Source organism: Petaurus breviceps, unplaced genomic scaffold (assembly GCF_028583685.1).
Source record: "Petaurus breviceps papuanus isolate PSGF00001 unplaced genomic scaffold, PetGlider_PUasm1.0 77, whole genome shotgun sequence".
Lineage (NCBI taxonomy): Eukaryota > Metazoa > Chordata > Mammalia > Diprotodontia > Petauridae > Petaurus > Petaurus breviceps.
Genome location: NW_027186492.1, coordinates 8,765,328 through 8,785,721, shown reverse-complemented (window position 1 = coordinate 8,785,721; position 20,394 = coordinate 8,765,328). Strand labels below are relative to the sequence as shown.

Here is a 20,394-nt window from a genome sequence, read left to right as displayed (position 1 = left end):
GAAGGAAGGAAGGAAGGAAGGAAGGAAGGAAGGAAGGAAGGAAGGAAAGAAGGAAAAGAAAGAGTAAAAAGGAAGAAAAGAAATAAGGTTAGTCTGGCAAGATCTACCCTAATGAAATCAAATTAACTCTGTAATCACCATTAAATCTGCTAGATATTCACCAACCATCTCTTCAATGATCTTTTTCAGAACTGGGACATAGGTGGATAGAATGTTGGTTTTGGAGCCCAGAATACCTGAGTTCAAATCCATCCTCATACACTTACTAGTTGTATTGAAGGAGGGAGACAGAAAATTTGGAACCCCAAAATGTTTGTAAATGGATGTTAAAAATTGTCTTTACATGTAATTGGGGGGAAATAAAATATTATTTTTTTTTAAATACAAAAACATTAAAATTAAAAAAATACAAAAACAAACAAGTCAGTAAAATAAAAGATATCAATATAGCTATGGGGGAAAAGGGGAGAAGACATGAGAACCTGGTGTATGGTGATTACAACAGAAATAGAAAGGAGAGAGACCTACACAAGGGATATTGTGAAAGAACTGACTATAATTAGCAATTGATTAGATTTAAGAGGTAAAGGAAATAGTCAAAGATCGCTTTGAGATTTCAAGCATAAATAACAGAAAGAAACTTTATCCCATAAAACAGAGCCATTTCCTTTGAGGTATGGATCTGTTTTCCATGGAGAAAAAAGGAACAACTTGGGTTTTTAGTGGTGTCAGTCCTTTTCAGTTTTCTTGACAAAGATACGTTTCACAGATGAGAAAACTGAGGCAAACCAGGTTAAGTGACTTGTCCAGGGTCACACAGCTAGTAAATGTCTGAGGAAGGAATTTGAACTAAGGAAGATAAATCTTCTTCACTCCAGGCCCAGCACTCTACTGCACCACCTAGCAGCTCCTTTTAGCGGTTAGTGGCCACCATATTGTTTCCCATTACTTATGACTGTGACTGCCCTCTAATGCATTCTTTCTCATTCCTGTCAGATATTGTGGGCCCCTTCTTATATCTGTGAGTTCCTGTCAGAACCTTTATTTTGAGGAGTCTGGACTTTGCCCTTGAAAGCACCTTCCTCACTCTCTACTCCCCCTGTTTTTCAACTCCCTTTTATGTGTTCTCTTCCCCCATTAAAATGTAAACTCCCTGAGGTCAGGGGCTGTCTTTCTTTTTGCTTGTATTTTATCTCCAGTGTGTTATCACAGTGCCTGGCACACAGTAAGTCAAACTTAATTTGAAAACAAGCATTTTGTTGTCAAAGGACATTGGAGGGCTAACATTCCTAAAACCAGTACAAAACACAAGGGGTAATACATACATGTCCCTGTCAGCAGAAAGGACATAGGGGCTGAATGTCTTCACTAGCCCATAGAAATGCCAGACATTCATGCCCTTCAACTGTACCTTTGATGATGCCACATATCTATAAATCAGACCAAAAGACAAACTGGACTGAGGACAGTACATGTGTCTCCTGAATGTGCAAAAAACTTGAAGATAAGAAACTAGAATGGGGCAGGGACACTTAGAGAGTAGATGGCAGCAGTGGTTTTCTCAGGATTTCCTGTGTGGTGTCACAGGTGTCCTGGCCGTCTCTCACCTGGACGCACTATTTTAGGACTTCTCTTGACTTCCTCACTATGTCCTTTATTATTGGGAACATGTCATCATCCTGTAAGATCCCATCAGCCTCGGTATTGTACCTCTTCCCTAAGCTCTATCTCTCTGACTTAATTCCAAAATCTCCATTGAAGGAGGGAGCTTAGCCCACAAGAGGTTTCTACATGACTACAACATACCAGTTCAGAAACCTCCTCACTTCTCATCTGGATACTGGGACTTCTCCATAGAGTCCCAACTTTGGGTGTTTCTGCTCCTCCCTTCAGCATCCTTCTGTGTATTGTCTCCTTTATTAGATTGTAAATTCCTTGAGGGCACATATTGTCTTTCTCTTTCCTATTTGTATTCTAGCACTTAGTACAGTTGGCCATTTTTTTCCAGTCCTATCTGATTCTTCATGACCCCATTTGGGGTTTTCTTGGCAAAGATATTGGACTGGTTTGTCATTTCCTTCTCCAGATCATTTTACAGATGAGGAAACTAAGGCAAACAGGTGACTTTTCCAGGGTCCCACAGCTAGTCTGAGATCAGATTTGAACTCAGGGAGATGAGTCTTTCTGGCTCCAGGCCCAGAACTCTATCCACTGTGACACATAATTGCCCCTTAGTATGCTGTCTGGGTGTTCAATAAGTGTTTATTTACTGACTGGCCCCTCTCCCTGGTGCCTACCCATCACCATACTAGTCCTGTTGTTAAGATAGTCATCTTATTTTTTTTTTTAAGCAATTGGGGTTAAGTAACTTGCCCAAGGTTACATGGCCAGTTTTTTTGTGTGAGTGTTAAGTATCTGGGGCCGGAACCGATCCTGGGTCCTCCCGACTCCAGGGCTGGTGCTCTTACTCACTGCACCACTTAACCGCTCCTAAGATAGTCATTTTAACCCTGATCTTTATGCCCTGCTCTCTGGACTAGCTATGGGTACTTGTGTATCCTACAGAGGTTTGGTGCCGTAACTCAGCCCACAAGATCTGAGTATTAAACAATATGGGTTGTGAGGGACAGAGAGCCAGGGACATCAACTAGATATGTATGTATGTATGTATGTATGTATGTATGTGTATATGTGTATACATATATGTGTGTATATATATGTATCAGCCTACATGGTCCAACTGGTTACCTGCTATTACCCTTACCTTTTGACAAACTGTGTATCTCAGTCACCAAAAATAAATAGATTTCTGGTGATGATTTTTAGTCTGAATCTGGTAACCATTTCCTTCTTTTCTCTTTAGTTACCAAGAAGGTTGGGCAGTGATGGGTCAGGAAGACATGAGAGCATCCTGAGGCTGGATTGTGTATGACAGCTAGAATTATAGCTTGTAGGAGGTATTCAGTGGGAAGAGTTGTACTTTTCAAACATTCTGTGCTGGAAGGGCATTTCTTCATATCAACCAGTCCAGCTGCCTGCCTCTGGGGGAAAAAATAATTCTTTTAAGAAAATGTGAAAAGACAAATGAAAATTTCCCAGTAAAGGAGATATAGGCAACATGCTAGATTTTGCTTAATATTCTGATACAAGAATGGAAATAAAGCAAGTGCCTATGAATTAGGGAAAGGCTAAACAAATTAAGGTATGTGAAGGTAATACAATATTGTTCCACCATAAAAAATAGTGAAAGGGATGGTTTCAGAAAAACCTGGAAAGACATTTATGAATTGATAAAATACAGTGAGCAAAAACCAGGAGAAGAATTTATAGAACGTTTACAGCTTTGAAAGATTTAAGGACTCTGAACAATACTATGAATGAATGAATACATGCATGAATAAAATATTTATTAATTGCTTACTATACGCAAAGAACTAGGGATACAAATAGAAAATTCAGACCATCCATGCTCTTGAAGACTTCATATTCTAAGGGGGAAAACAACACACAAATGAAAGTTTTCTGCTACAAGTCAGATGGAAAAATGCCATGGTTCTTGGGATGCAGTGGGCAAAGTAGATGCTAATGAATCCCCTTTTCACACCTTTAATGTCATATGACCCAATCATGACTCCAAAAGCCTGATGATAAAAAGCCCTCCTATCTTTTGAAATAAAGAGGTGATAGACTTCAAGAGCATTAATGAGACATACTTTTTTTTTTCAGAAATGACCAATACATGAACTTGTTTTGTTTAACTATATTTATCTGGTACAACTGAGGGCTTTTACTTGGTGTGGGGGTACTGGGTGGGTAATCATAGTAATAAAAAAACAAAAGAAGAAAGCAAAGGGGGAAAGCATCAATAAAACATTTTTTAAAATACAAAGAAAAAGGTAGAAGGAAGTTCAGAAGAGGGCAGACCACAGACAAGCAGGTAGCTTTGTTGCTGTCACATTAAATGTGATATATATATGAATGTATATATGTATACATGTATATGTATATACACACATATTTTAAAACCAGAATAGTTCATCATTTCATATACAAATTCTCTTTCTCTTCTTTGCATATTAAAATATTACTGTTCATAAACTTCTGGATTTAGAGATGGAAAGGTACTTAAAGGTCATTGAGTCCAACTCCCTCATTTACAGATGAGGAAACTGAGGCCAGGAAAATTTACATTGACTTGTGCAGTCATAGATCTAGTAAGTAGCTGAAAGAGGATTTGAACCCAGGTCCTCTTCACTCTTCAAGTACAATACTAGGTGCTGGGGATACAAAGACAAAAATGAAATAGTTCCTGCCCTCAAGGAACTTACATTCTATTGGTTTGTTTTATTTTATCATATCTTTGATCCTCTGCCTCTTTATAGAGATACTAAAGATGAAATGTATGTACAATATTAAATATTGTTTCTATAGTTATAGTACTGAATTTTGCAAAAATTCCCTCACTGTATAAAGCTCTGTACTGTAGAGTTATATTAAAAAAGGGGCTTGCAAAGCTTGTAATGCATGTAGCTTTCTAAGGTCAACTACAGGCTACCAGGGGTGGGGAACCTGGGGCCTTGAGGTCACATGTGGCTTTCTAGGTCCTCAGGTGTGACCTTTTGACTGAGACCAAGTTTTACAGAACAAATCCTTTTATTATGGGGATTTGTTCTATGAGGTTTGGTCTCGAGGTCACAGGTTCCATACTTCTGCTTTAGGTCATTCTCCCACCAGCCTTGTTGTCTTCCTCTCCTCTCTAACTTCTTCCCTTTATTGGAGGATTTAAACATACACATTGATGTTTTGCTCAACCTCCCTAATCGCCCAGTTTTGTAATCCTTTTAAATCCCATGCCCTACTCCATTCTGTCTCAGCTACATATACAGTCATACCCTGGATTTCTTACTACTCACAACTATTCCACTTAATATTTAAAATTCTGTTATTTCTACCTGACCATAACTCCAATGATTCCTTCACTCTATGCTTCTAACCCTAAATATTTGCCTTCATTAAGACCTGTAAACTTTCCACCTTGAGTACTTTCTCAGGCCTACTTTCCTCTCCTCACAATCCCAACCCTATAGTTAACCAATTCCAATCTATACTGTCATTAACTTTTCACTGTTTGTCTCTTGCCCAGCATCAGCTCTGGATTTCTTCTCCTACTCACCTACTGTTGGAAGAGAGCTAGAGGAAGTCACGTAACGTGATGAATGGCTACACCACAAATTCATGTTTTCCAACTCCAACTCTAGCCCTTTTGCAGCAAGACAGTCCTTTTATTTCTCTCTAATTAATTTCCTCTCTTATTCCTCTGGGACATAGTAAGTTGTTACAAGAATTTTCAGGGTCTTTCCTAGCCATTGCATGGCTAGACAGACAGGTAAATAGTAATTTATTGAATCACTCTAGTGTGACATGCTTTGTCAAAAGGTGATGGATATGTATCCCTCACAAAATGACATATATGTGTATTTAAATGTATATGTGTATATAGTATACATACTTATGCATGTGTATGTGATACACACACATATGTATGTATATATATATATATATATATATATATATATATATATATATATATATATCTTTTTGTTCAGTCCTTTCATAGTCTTCCTGACCCCATTTGGGGTTTTCTTGGCAAAGTTACTGGAGTGGTTTACCATTTCCTTCTCCAGCTCATTTTAGAGACAAGGAAACTTGGGGCGGCTAGGTGATGCAGTGAATAGAGCACTGGCCCTGGAGTCAGGAGGACCTGAGTTCAAATCTGGACTCAGACACTTACCACAAAAACTAGCCGTGTGACCTTGGGCAAGTCACTTAACTCCAATTTCCCTCTGAAAAGCAAAAACAAAAAAGAAAAAAAAGGAGACAAGGAAACTGAGGCAAACAAAGTTAAACGACTTCCCCAGGGTCACAGCTAGTAGATGTCTGAGACCAAATTCTAACTTGACAAGATGTATCTTCCTAACTCCAGGCCAAACACTCTATCCACTATACCACCTAGCTAGCTGCCCATAAATGTGTATATATATAATATACATATGTATTATGTGTGTATATATATACATATACCCTCATACACACATGTATATATAATATGCACACAAAACTTTGGATCAAGTGATTTAGGAGACACTATATTTGCACATATACACATACATGTGTATATGTATATCTATACAGATATAGATGAGGGTGGGGGTTGGGGTTGTAGTCTCTCTTCCTGAGATACTTAATCCAAAGTTTTGGGTGTGATCAGATAAGGCATGCAGACAGAAAGGCACAACAGGAAAAGATATATTTTTAATCAAAGAAAAAAGATACTGGGGCAACTAGGTGGCACAGTGAATAGAGCATGGCCCTGGAGTCAGGAGGACCTGAGTTCAAATCCAGCCTCAGACACTTGATATACTTACTAGTCGTGTGACCTTGGGCAAGTCACTTAACCCCAATTGCTCTGCCTTCCACCCGCTGGAAAAAAAAAAAAGAGGATACTTAAACTACTACAAAAGCCTATCTTCTTCATCACCTCTCTGGTAAGAAGTGTATAGCATATTTTGTAATTCATCTTCTAAAATATCGATTTATTACTGTTCTTACCAAAGTTTTAAAGTTTTTCCCAGTTATTTTCTTTTGCAATATTGTGGTTATTAAGGTAGCTGGGTGACACAGTGGATAGGGTGCTGGGCTCAAAGTCAAGAAGATCTGTGTTCAAATCCAGCCTCAGAAACTTCCTAGCTATGTGACCTTGGACAAATCACTCAATCTCTGTTTGCCTGTGGATTGGTGATACACTGGAGAAGGAAATGTCAAACCACTCCAGTATCTTTGCCAAGAAAACTCCATGGACAGTATGGTCCATGGGATCACAAAGAGTCAGACGTGACTGAACAAGAACAGTCAGTGTATACATTGTTCTTCCGGTTCTAAATCACTTCACTTTCCATTATGCAAGACCTCGCACGGTTCATTCCTTTTGTCATTTCATGCAAAATATTAACATTCCATTGCATACACATCCCACAGGTCATTCGCTTGCCAGTGGATGTATTCTGACTTCATTTCTAGCTCTTTGCTACAACCAAAAGCAATGTTGTAAATATTTTTCTGCATATGAATTCTTTACTTCTGTCTTTGACCTCTTTGAGACATGTTCCTAATAATGATCTCTGGGTCAAAGGCTTACTCATTTTTGTTGTTGCTGTTCTGGTTCTGTTTTCAGGACTTGCCTCTTGGTGCCCCCTTCTGGCCTCTGGCTGCCACTACCTCTTGGGTTCTTTTGACCTGAGTCTTTTCTGTCTTGCCTTATTCTCTTAAACACACACACACACACACACACACACACATCCATCTAGATACATTCCTTAAACTTTTTAAGGGACTTACTTCCAAGCACTACAAGGAAATGAGGTAGGGAGAGGGACTGGACCAGCGATTTCCTTGGTAGACTGAGTAACTATTAAATAAAGACTTGTGATTTCATCAGTGTAGGGACCTTCTGGTATAGAAACTCCCTCCATCGATGCTGATCATTTTTTGTTATCCTTACTATTGTTTGCAGGGATGTGCTGGAACCTACCCCTTTTAGTGCAGGACTGTAAATTTTTCAGTATGAACACGTACTCCTCGGAAATCAGCAAAGGCTACAAATTAGGGCTGGATTTATTGTTTTCTTGATTGTCTAGACTTAAGAATGCGATGGAGAAATTGTTCATAATTCAGATTAAATATATGTCTTGCATACATTTATTTTCCCAAAAAGTCAGATATTTATCAAAACACCTCTGTTTATTTGCCTCCATGATGTCACAGAGAAAATACAAAGATGAAAATAACAACTTTTGGGGAGGAGTCACAAAGTTTATAGAGGTCTTAACCATTCGTATTAGTCCTAAATGAGCCTTCATTTCCGTTCCTTTTTCTTCCTACTTTCAGATATTGTTCTCAGAGTAAATCGTGCCCAAGAACTGTAGTCTCTTATTTTCTGTCCAGTTACATTCCCTTAGAAGCTACTACTCCCTTTGCAGAAGAAGCAAGTGTTCATTTGGAAACTAACTTTAAAAAGTTAATTTTCAGGATGACATTCATAGTTTAATCATTTATTGGCAGTACGATATTTTCCTAGGCATATTGTAGCACCAATGCAATATTTACAGTGCCCACGATCACGATAAAGATCGCAACTATAAATATCACATGATATTTGATCACAAAATATACCAGATTCTCCAGGTAGAGGAGAGAACTGAAGCTTTTGTTTAGACACCAGAAAACCGAATCCCAAAACCAGTAAGCCTATTCCATCATAGAACCAAAGATATTCAGAAAGCATAGTAACGCTGAGAACCACAGCATCCTTCAGCCTTCCCACAAACCAATACAAGACCAATATTTACTCATAAACCTCTCTATCTCCTTGCCTGAGCATCCTCTCTCCAACACCGTCTGGCCTAGCTCTGACTACCAGCTTCCTGTGGGCTCTGCTTCCCTTCAGAAAACTCCTCCCACCACAGGCTCCATGTGACTATATTTAACCTATTAGGGGATAGAGTTTATCTTCACAGCAGGGAAGCTTCCTGTGGGCTCTGCTGAACCATTCAGCAAATTTTCTCCATCACAGATTCCATGTGATCACATTCAGCCTGTTAGGAGGCAGAGTTTACTTTCAAAGCAAGGGAAGTCTTCAAACTTCCCCTTAGGTCTATTAAGGGGCAGGGAAGATCTTCAAATTCCCATTCCCATTACACGTGTCTGACAGCTACAAAGAATGAACTAACAATAACTGGGTGCAGCTAAGTGTTTTCTCAGATATAAATAATTGTTCTCCTTTAAAAAGTGTTTCCTATATTTGGATTTTAAAATGAAAATGCCAAAACATATAGCCACTTTGCTCCAGTTAATGAAAAGAATGTTTCCATCCTTTTGTTATTGTTCAATAGTTTTTTAGGTGTTTAACTCTTCATGACCCCAATTTGGGAGTTTCTTGGCAAAGATAATAGAGTGGTTTGCCACTTTCTTCTCCAGCTCATTTTATAGATGAGGAAACAGAGGCAAATAGGGTTAAGTGATTTGCCCAGGGTCACACAACTAGTAAGTGTCTGAGGCCAGATTTGAACTCAGGAAGATAAGTCTTCCTGACTCTAGGCCCAGCATGCTATCCACGGCATGACCTAGCTCCACCATGTTTCCAAGCTACAGATACATAAAAGTCTGGTGCAAAGTCTCAAGAAGAGGACCAAGGATGTTACATAAAGTAGAACATCAACATATACAAATTAAAGACCCTATATTATAACCAGTCTCTACTCCAAATGAGAATTTTGATTTTTTAGGGTATTGACAAGGATGGAAATAGGCTGCTGTTAGGGATGTGCTAGAGTAAACTCTTACTAGAGCTGATTGTTAAAATTTCATTATAAACATTTGTATCTCAAAAATGCAATTGCTACAAATGAAGGTTTGATATATTGTTTTGTTAATTGTGTAGACTTAAGAAAGTGATGGAGCAATGTTAATAATGCAGACTAAAAAGTGTATCATGCACACATAAAGGAATAAGAAATGTACATACTACTCAGATGTATATAGCACATTTACCAAAACTGAACATATATTGGGACATAAAGATATCATTAAAAAATGTAGAAAAGCAAAAATATCTAAATTCATCATTAAGTAATCTCAATGCAACAAAATTGTATTAAATAAAGAAGACTTAAGAAAATAATTTTAAGATTAGAAACCAAATAACATAATTCTAAAAAAACAAAGATATTTTTGAAATAATAGAAATTTCTTTTTTTTTTGGCTTTCCTGTTTTTGTTGTTTTATTTTTTTTTCAAATGCTTTATTAAATTCTAATTTACATCATTTATTTCCACCAGATTTTGAGTTACAAATTTTCTCCATGTTTTTCCCCTACCCACTGCCCCAAAATAGCAGTCCCACAGGATATCCCCTCCTCCAATCTGCTGTCTCCCATATTTTCTCCCATACCCCTTTTGACTTTTCCAGTGGAGCTCTATGTCCCAGTGCCTGTATATCTTATTTCCCAATTACATGTAAAATAATATTAATAATAGCATATATATATACATATATATATATATATATATATATATATATATATATATATATGAGTACTTGATTTTAAAACTTTGAATTCCAGATTCATTCCCTTTCTCCCTTGCCTCCCACCCTTACTGGAAAGATAAGCAATTCAGTATAGGTTGTACATGTGTGCCTAATGCAAAACAATAACATAGTAGATATATTGTAAAAGACTGGCTATGTTTCCCTCCCTCCTATCCAACCTCCCACTTGTTCTCTTCTCTACTTTGATCCTTGCTTTTCAAAAGTGGGTGCTTCCAACTTCCCTCTCCCCCAGCCTGCCCTCCCTTCCATCATCCTCCCTCTCATCCCCTTCCCCCACTACTCTCCTGGAGGGTGAGATACCCTATTTAGTGTGTATTTCATTCCCTCCTCAAGCCAAATTCAATGGGAATAAGGTTGACCCATTCCCTTTTGCCTTCCTATTCTTCCCCTCCATTGTAACCATTTTTCCTTGCCTCTTCTATATAGATAGTTTACCCCATTCTGTCTCTCCCCATCTCCTCTCATTATATTCCTCTCTCACCTCTTAATTTCACCTTTTAAGTATCATCCCTTCCTGTTAAATTGGTCCTGTGCCCTCTATCTATGTATACCTGTAAACATATATACACACATTCACATATGTATTCATATGCCCATATGCCCTCATATATAGACATATGTATTTCTATTCCCTTCAACTACTGAGAAAAGTTTCATAAGTTACAATTATTATTTTTCCATGTAGGAATGTTAATAGTTCAACTATGATAAATTCCTTATGATTTCTTTTCCCTGTTTACCTTCTCAGGCTTCTCTTGCTTCTTGTATCTGAATGTCAAATTTTCTATTCAACTCTGTTTTTTTTCAGCAAGAATGCTTGAAAGACCTCTATTCCACTGAATGACCATATTTTCCCCTGAAACATGATGCTCAGTTTTGCTGGGTAGGTGATTCTTGGTTTTAATCCCAGCTCCTTTGACTTCAGGAATATCATATTCCAAGCCCTTTGATCCCTCAGTGTAGAAGCTGCCAGATCCTGGGTTATCCTGATTGTGTTTCCACAATATTCAAATTGTTTCTTCCTGGCTGCTTGTAATATTCTCTCCTTAATCTGGGAATTCTGGAACCTGGCTATAATATTCCTAGGAGTTACCTTTTTGGGGTCTTTTTCAGGAGGTGATTGGTGGATTCTTTCAACCTCTATTTTGCCCTCTGATTCTAAAACATCAGGGCAGTTTTCTTTGAGAACTTCCTGGAGGATGATTTCTAGGTTCTTACTTTGATCATAGCTTTCAGGTAGTCCAGTAATTTTTAAATTATCTCTCCTGGATCTATTTTCCAGGTCAGGGGTTTTTCCCATGAGATATTTCACATTGCCTTCTATTCTTTCATTTCATCTTGGATCTGTTTAACAGCATCTTGATTTCTCATAAACTCATTAGCTTCCATTTGCTCCAGTCTAATTCTGAAGCAATGATTCTCCTCATTGAGCTTTTGAGATTCTTTTTCCATCTGACAAATTCAGCTTTTTAAGGCATTCTTCTCCTCATTGCCTTTTTGAGCCTCTTTTGCCATTTGAGTTAGTCTATTTTTTAAGGTGTTATTTTCCTCAGTCAGGCTGGTGCAGGAGTTCTGACTTCACTGTCTTCCTCCTGTTCCATGCTTTGCTCCTTTTTGTCCCCAAAATAGGAGTCTAATTTTGGAATCTTCTGTCTGCTTTGTTTCCTTTGCCTGGTCATGTCACCCCTCAGTCACTTGACCCCTGGGCTTTTTGCCACAGTAGGACTCTGCCACCAGACAGGGGAGCTTTCACCCCAAATGCTGGGGTTTTCTCAGCTGTCGGAGGTATTAAATAGGTGCCCTCTCTGAGGTCTTCACGTGCTCTGGCAAGCTGGAAACACCCCCCAGCACCTCCACCCTAGACTGCAGTCCAGATCCAAGCAGGTTAAAGCAAGAGCTATTACCCCTCAGACTGGTGCTTGGTCCCCCTACACTCTGCAGGCCAGGAGCTGAAGCTGCCACGTGGCACTGGCTGGCTGTGCCGGCATCTCAGCGGCTTCTTACCCAGGGGCAAAAGCCATGCACTCCCACTTACTGGGTCCCAAAGTCCAGACTGGACTGACCTCTCACTTTGTCCTTTGCATCTATATGTTGATAATTCTGGAAATGGCCACAGCTGCTGGTGATCTGGAGTCCCTCAGGCCTGCAGCTGGTCAGGCCCACCCTAGGGCTAAAGCCAAGGCATGGGGCTGGGCTCGGCTCCCAGAGCACTGCGCTGGTAGATTCCTGCTTCTACTCCGCCATCTTGACTCAATATTAGAAATTTCGTAAAAGAAAATGACAGTTAAGAAGTGGCTAGGTGGCGCAGTGAATACAGCACTGGCCCTGGAGTCAGGAGGACTGAGTTCAAATCCAGCCTCAGACACCTAACACAAAACTAGCCATGTGACCTTGGGCAAGTCACTTAACCCCAATTGCCCTACCTTCTCCCCTCCAAAAAAAAAAACAAAAAACAAAAAAAAAAGAAAATGACAGGTAAGAGACAACATGCTAAAACTTAAGGGATGCAGCTAAAGTAATTCTTAAGATACATTATATATGTCTAATCAATAAAAATTTCATATTTATCAATTTATCAATCAATATTTCATCAATAAAAAAGTAAAAGAACAAGTCAATGAATTGAAACTGCAACTAAGAAAACCTTGAAAAACAAAATCAAAGTCCCTAACTAAGCAACAAAGTAGAAATTTTGAAAATCAAAGAAGAGAGTAATAAAATTTATAGGAAACGAAATTTTAACAATTAAATCTAGGAGCCATTAAAAAAACTAATAAAGTAAATATATAATCTGACTTTTCAAAAGAGAGGGGAAACAAATTGTTTTTATTAAAAATTTTAAAAATCACCACAATTAAATAGTAATTAAAGAAAATTATCAGAAACTATTTTTGCCCAACTAAATATGTTTTTTAAAAACCTGATGATTTGAGGGGCGGCTAGGTGTCGAAGTGAGTAAAGCACTGGCCCCGGAGTCAAGAGGACCTGAGTTCAGTTCCAGCCTCAGACACTTAATACCCGCACAAAAAAAACTAGCTGTTTAACATTGGGCAAGTTATTTAACCCCAATTGCCCTCCAAAAGGCAAAAAAAAAAAAATTCTAAAAAAAACATTCTGATGATTTGGAGGAAATGGATGAATACTTATAAAAAATAATAATAGCTAGCTTTTATATAGCACTTTGAGGTTTACAAAGCACTTTATAAGTATTATCTCATTTTTTCCTCACAACAGCCATGCTTTTATTACTCCCATTTTACATATAAGGAAACTGAGGCAGACAGCGGTTAAGTGACTTGTCCAAGGTCACATAGCTAAAAAATGTATGAGACCAGATTTGTCCTCAGATCTTTCTCATTCCAGATTGAGTGTTTTTGGCCACTGTACTACCTAGGTACCTCTAAACATAAAATACATAGATTAACAAGAGGAGAAATAGACTACTTAAATCACTGTTTAAGCATTTAACCCACTATCAAAAAAATAATTGAACAAGCCATAGAATGAATTTCCAAAGGACCACATGGATTTACAGGTGAATTCTATTGGATATTCAAATAATAATTAATTCCAATATTATACACACTATTTGAACTGATAGGAAAAGAAGGCACCCTTCAAATATCTTCTATGATACAAATATGATCTTGATACCTGCACCATGGACAGCCAAAGCAGGAAAAGAAAAGTATAGACCAATGTCACTAATAAATGTTGATGCAAAAATTCGAAATAAAATATTATCAAATAGGCTACGACCACTATTAAAAAGATTATATACTAACACCAGGTTGGCTTTATGCCAGTAATGCAATGTTGGTTCAACATAAGACCATAAATACAATAAATCATATTAATAAAACAAATAATAAAAACTATAGTATTATATCAAAAGATGCTGGAAAAACCTTTGACAAAATCCCGCTGTTTCTATTAAAAACTTCAAAAACCATATAAATAAATGGTTTCTTATTATGTTCCTTAACATAGTAAATAGTTGAAGGAAAGGACCCATATGTAAAAAATGTTTATAATTGTTCTTTTTGTAATATCCCCAAAGTGGAAAGTAAGAAGGTGCCTATGAACTGGGAATAACTAAACAAATTGTGATAGATGAATGTTTTTAAATTAAAATTTATTTTTTAATCAACAGAAATCCATTTTCTTTCCCACCCACTCCCATCCTATTAAAAAGGGAGGGAGGGGAAATGCTTGTGGTAAATTTGCATGGTCAAGCAAAATAAATTCCATCATTGGCTACATTCCAAAAGATAAATATCTCATCCTGCATCCTGAAATCATCTATCACCTCTCTGTCAGGAAGCAAATAGCATGTTTTATCATGTGGTTGGTCATTTTGGTGAACAGAGTTTTTAGAACTTTGAAAGCTGATTGTTTTTATAGTGTTGTTATTACATAAATTATTCTTTGGTTCTATCCACTTTATTCTTCATTTTAAAAACATATCTAATTTTTTTGTCTTCCAAATTAGACATTTTTATGATTCTGATGTTATAGTACAAATTCTTCTTGTGGTTCAACTCACTCCCTCTCTATCAGTTCATGTAAGTCTTTCCATATCTCTTTGAAACCATCTTTTGCTTCTTTTCTTACAAAACAAAGTATTCCATTACATTTATATATCATAATTTTTTCATTCATCTCCCAATAAATGATTTTTGTATATATAGGACCTTTTCCTCTTTCTTTGATTTCTTTAGGATATAGACTTAGCGGTGGAATATCTGGGTCAAAGGTCATGTCCTGCCTAGTAACTTTTTGTATGTAATTACAAATTGCTTTCCAGAATTGTCAAACCCATTCACAGCTCCACCAATAGCACATCAGTGGGCCTGTTTTCCTACCTGTCTTCCGACGTTTGTCATTTTCTTTTTTTGGTCATCTTTGCCAATCTGAGGAGTGTGCAGTGAAATCCTAGAATTGTCTTAATTTTCATTACTCTGATTATTAGAGATTAGTAGCATTTTTTAATGTGCGTAAAGAAACCCTGGGTTTCTTCCCTTGAGAACTACCTGTCTTAAGGACACTTATCAATTAGGGAATGACTCTTAGTCTTATACATTTGAATCAGTTCCTTATATATCTTTGGAAATGAGAAACTTATTCTCTTTATCAAGGAAACTTACTACAAAGATTTTTTTTCCCTAGTTAGTGTGCAAAAACTTTCGATTTTATGCAAACAAAATAATTCGTTTATTTTCCATGATCCTTTCTATTCCTTGTTTAATCATGAACTTTTCCCCTTTCCATAGATCTGATGGGTAATTTTTTTTTCAATGTTTCTCTAATTTGTTTATGATGCAAACTTCTATATCTAGGTCATGTATCCATTTGCAGTTTTCTTGGCATAAGATATGAGGTGTTGGTCTAAATCCAATTTATTCCATAATGCTGTCAAATTTTCCCAGCTGCTTTTTTTTAATCAAATAATGAGTCCTTATCCAAATTGCTAGAGTCTTTGTGCTTATCACCTACTAGGTTATTACATTGATTTATTTCTGCATGTTGTGTACCTAATCTGTTCCACTGATTGATCTTTATTTTTAAACTACTACCAAATTGTTTTCAGAATTGTTTTGTAGTATAGGTAGAGATCTGGTACTGTGAGACCCTGGTTGTTCCCATTTTTTTAAAATTATTTTTTCTTGAGATTCTTGACCTATTTTTTGCCTCCATATGAATTTTGTTATTATTTTTCTAGTTTTACAAAGTAAATCTTTGATAGTTTTATTGTTATGGCATTGAATAAGTAAATTAATTTAGTAGTATTGTCATTTTATTGTATTGATTCATGCTACCCATGAATAATTAATCTCTCTAATTATTTGTCTGATTTTATTTCTGTAAATAGTTGTGTTTATATAGTTCTTGTGAATATCTTGGAAAGGAGACCCAAGCATTTTACAAATTCTAAAGTTATTTTAAATGGAATTTCTCCTTCTGCTCTTCCTGATAGATGTTATTGGTTTTATGTAGAAATGGAGCAGCTAAGTGTCACAATGGACACATATTAGTTGTATGATGCTGGGCAAGTCACTTAAACCTGATTGCATAAAAAAAGGTATTATATAGAAATGCTGATGAATTGTGCGGATTTATTTTGCATCCTACAGCTTTGTCAAAGTTATTAATTGTTTCAATTAACTTTAGTTAACTCTCTAAGGTTCTTTAAGTACACCAACATATCATTTGCAAAAGTGATAATTTTGTTTCTTTTTCTCCTAGATTTATTCCCTCAGTTTCTTGTTATGTGAATATAATATTATTGTGCCATAAGAAATGACAAAATGGACAATGTCAGAAGAAGCTGAGAAGATATCTATGAGCCGATATGCAAAGAAGTGAGCAGAACTAGGAAACCATTTTACACAATGACAACAACATTATAGAGGAAAACAACTTTTAAAGACTTTAAAATTCTGATTAGTGCAATGATAAGTCACAAGTCCAGAGGAGTGAAGATGAATCATGTCACCCACCTCCTGCCAGAATGTAGAATGAGACATACATCTTTAAACATGGATCATGTGAGAATTTCTTTGTTGGACTTTTTTGTGTTGGTTTTTTTTTTGGGGGGGGGGGTTGTTCTTTCCTTGTTCAATTTGGGGAGGAGAGGCTAGTGGAAGGAAGAAATAATTTTTAAAAACCCAATCCCAAAAGGCGTTAGACTCCCTAAAAGCCATATTAAACAATAATAACAAAACCTGAGACTCTCTTTCAAGAAGTCATAAATGAAAATTACCCAGATCTATTAGGATCAGAAGGCAAAGTTAAAAATAGAAAGAATCCACCAAAAGCCTTCTGAAAGGAACCCCAAAAAGAAAACTTCCAGGAAAGTCATAGCCCAAATTCAGAACTTCTAGGTCAAAGAAAAAGTATTGCAAGGATCCAAAAAGAAAAAGTTTAAGTATTCAGGAACCATGCAGTCTTATCTGAAATAGTCAACAGAAGGTTGTACACATTTTGGTGTATAAACAGCAAACTCAACATGGAAACAAACAGGTATTGAGAGAGTTAGGATAATACCAGGGAGAAAAGAGTGGCAAGTAAAACAAACTTCTTGATCCTGAAGGGAGGAGAGAAGGAGAAGGGGAAGGGAAGGGGAAGGGGAAGGGGAAGAGGAAAGGGAAGGGGAAGGGGAAGGAGAAGGGGAAGGAGAAGAGGAAAGGGGAAAGGGAAGGTGAAGGGGAAGAGAAAAGAACTCGACTTTAAAGGGGTTTCCATCAATTGTGGGATAACTGAGCAAACTGTGCTATATTAATATAGTAGAGTGTTATTGTACTTTAAGAAATGGCAAAAAGAGATTACATCAGAGAATCTTAGGTAGTATGAATTGATAGAGTGAACTGAAAAGAGCCGTGAGAACAATTTACCCAAGCAGCAACATCAAAAAGAAAAACAACTTTGAAAGACCTAAGAACTCTGTTTGATGCAATAACCATTGTCAACAGAGAATCTACGATGAAACATTTTGGCCACCTCCTAATCGAGAAGTGAGCAACGTGAGTACAAAAACAGATATACATTTTTAAAGATAGCCGTTGTATGGATTCATTTTGCTTGGCTATGCTTATTTGTTAGAAAACTTTCATTTTTTCTTTCTCTGTTTTTTTTTAATTAGGGTTAGAGGTTGGAGGGAGAAGAGAGGTTAACAATAGCAATTTTCTTTAAAAAAAAAAAGGGTCATTGAAAGTTTTTTTTTTTAATTCATAAAAAAGATCTGAAAGAAATTTAGAAGAAAACACGGGTCAGTTTTGAAATATTGCAAGGTGCCATTCACCTCTGGCCAGAGAGTTGATGAACTTAAAATGTAAAGAGAGAAATTTGTTTTGCTGAAGGAAGGAAATAAGCATTTATTAAGTGCCTACTATGTGCCAGTCTTTGTACTAAGCACTTTACAAATATCTCATTTAATCCTCATGAAAACCCTGGGAGGTAGGTGCAATTCTTATCCCCATTTTACAGTTAAGGAAATTAAGACAGACAGAATTTAAGTGATTTGCCCAGAATCATACTACCAGGAAGTATATGAGGCAGGATTTGAACTCACATCTTCCTGATTCCAAATCCATCATTCTAGCTGAACTATACGTCTTTCTTCCTCCCTCTCTTTCTTTTTCTTCCTTTCTTTCCTTCTTGGCTTCCTGCTTTTGTCCCTTTTATCCTTTTTTTTTTTTTTGGTTCAATGGGGAAAGTAGCAGGAGGAACAGATTATAAATGCATGTAAAAATGAATGCACATGGGGAGGCTAGGTGGCCCAGTGAGTAAGAGAATTGGGAGGAGTCGGGAGGACCCAGGATCCCTCAGATACTTAACACCCACACAAAATAACTGACCGTGGCCTTGGGCAAGTCACTTAACCCCAATTGCCCTCTAAAAAGAAAAAAAAAGAATGCACACATTTTAAAATGAAAAAGCATTGTGTTAAATTATAAATTTTTAAAAACAAGTCATTTTATCTACAATTGTCTTTTTCTGATCTGTTGTATACATGGAAATGCCCTTTTTCGGTGTTTAACTTCAAAATAAAAGTTTACAAAGATTTTGGTGGTTTTTATTTTTGTTTTTTTAGAGTTAGGACAAACTCTAGTGTCCAGAAAACCTGATGGCTTTTTTAGACCTTCAGATCTCTTCCTGTGATCCTTGTCTAGGCTTCTGTGTACCTCACTTTGCTTCTTGTTTGTACAATCTGCTTCGCCCCAGATCCTGACATCTATGTTTCCAGGCCCAACCTGGCAACCTGGCAATGAATTGTACCCTTGACTCAGTGACCTTTCGTTTTCTAACACAGCAACCGAAGCAGCAAAAGAACACTTTGGTAGGTTAGGTCCTGACAATTCATTCTAAGTTACCTGGATTATTAACACTGATAGTAACCATTAACTCCCACCGGAGTCCTACTCCAAAGTTTTCTCCTAGGGTCAGGATAACTCAGTTCTCCCTGGGCATGTATGCCAACAGGAAGAAGGCCTGCCAAGACAGAAAGGATTCTAAGCGTAGGCCCAGTGACCAAAGGTATGCCTGCCATCTGACAACCAGTCTAGTCACCTTCAAAGATGCTCATTAGGAGATCTGGCTACATGTACAATTAAAATTTTCAACCAAAGAATTTCACAGAAGACTCTCTTCCAAAGTACTAAAGTGATTGTCATCTACTCTAGCAGAGATAGTACCTGCCCATAACAAGTGATTTTCCTAAAGAGTAGATCTGACCATGTTATGTCCTCTCCTTTCCTTAACTTTCTTTCCTTCTAAATAAACTTCCTCCAGGATCAAATAAATATAAATAAATTAATAAATATAAAGTCTTCTGCTTAACATTTAAGGTTCTTCACAACCAGGGTTCTTCCTGTCTTTCCAGTCTCCTAACATTCCCTTCGCCATAATCTATGATCCAGCTATACTGGCTTTCTTGATGTTCCCTGTACATGACCCTTCATCTCTCATCCCCATTCCCTCACCATAACTGTCTCCCACACCTGGAAAGTAGGCCCTTCTCACTTCCATCTCTTGGAATCCTCAGGTATCTTCAAGACTCAGAGGTTCAGGCATCACCTTCTAGATGGAGCTTTGTGTGATCCTCCCCCACTCCTACCTGTTAATATTATCCCTCCTAGAACAATCTCTTAGTCTCCCTACTTCAAGCATCTCCCACTCCAGTTTCCCCCCTCAGTGTTAAAATTAATCTTCCTAAAACACCTCCCTGTCTCTCTCTTTGTCTCTGTCTGTCTCACTGTCTCTGTCTGTCTGTCTCTCTTTTTGTCTGTCTGTCTCTCACACACACACTCTGTCTCTGTCTCTCTCACACACACACACACTCAGTAAACTCAAGTGGCTCCCTATTATGTCTGGGATCAAATATAAAAAATCCTCTGTCTCTTAAAACCCTGATAACCTCGACCCTTCCTGAATCTCCAGCCTTCTTCTACCTTACCTTACTCTCCTTCACTTTTCATTTTGTTTGCCCTTCATTTTTGAAGAGGATCAGTAATATCATGGGGTGATGTATTAACTCATGCATAAAGTGGATTTAAGGGAGCAGAGTTGCATAAAGTTGTCAGCCTCACTCTCTCTTCCAGAGTCATCGAAGCCCAGTGACAGGACAAAAATCAAGATGACTGACGATGGCAAGGGATGCAATGAATGACCCTGGCATCTTCAGTGTCTGACCAAGCTCTAAGCATTCTACGGGACCTACGGCAGCTGCCT

The 20,394-nt window shown here is 37.5% G+C and overlaps 2 protein-coding genes across 5 annotated transcripts in view; both read left to right on the top strand.

Moving 5' to 3' along the window:
- Nucleotides 1-18,727, top strand: part of SLC30A4 (solute carrier family 30 member 4) — a 78,309-nt gene extending 59,582 nt beyond the window's left edge. For 3 of the 4 annotated variants that reach the window (XM_069105959.1, XM_069105953.1, XM_069105956.1), the window contains one exon: nt 16,411-18,727. In XM_069105959.1, the coding sequence (XP_068962060.1) occupies nt 16,411-16,468 (58 nt within the window). In that variant the 3' untranslated portion in view covers nt 16,469-18,727. Of the gene's footprint in view, nt 1-10,972; nt 11,048-16,410 lie in introns of all 4 variants that reach the window. The other variant, XM_069105954.1, reaches the window with a different exon arrangement.
- Nucleotides 1-20,394, top strand: part of GATM (glycine amidinotransferase) — a 501,978-nt gene that overhangs the window by 268,636 nt on the left and 212,948 nt on the right. The window lies entirely within an intron of this gene.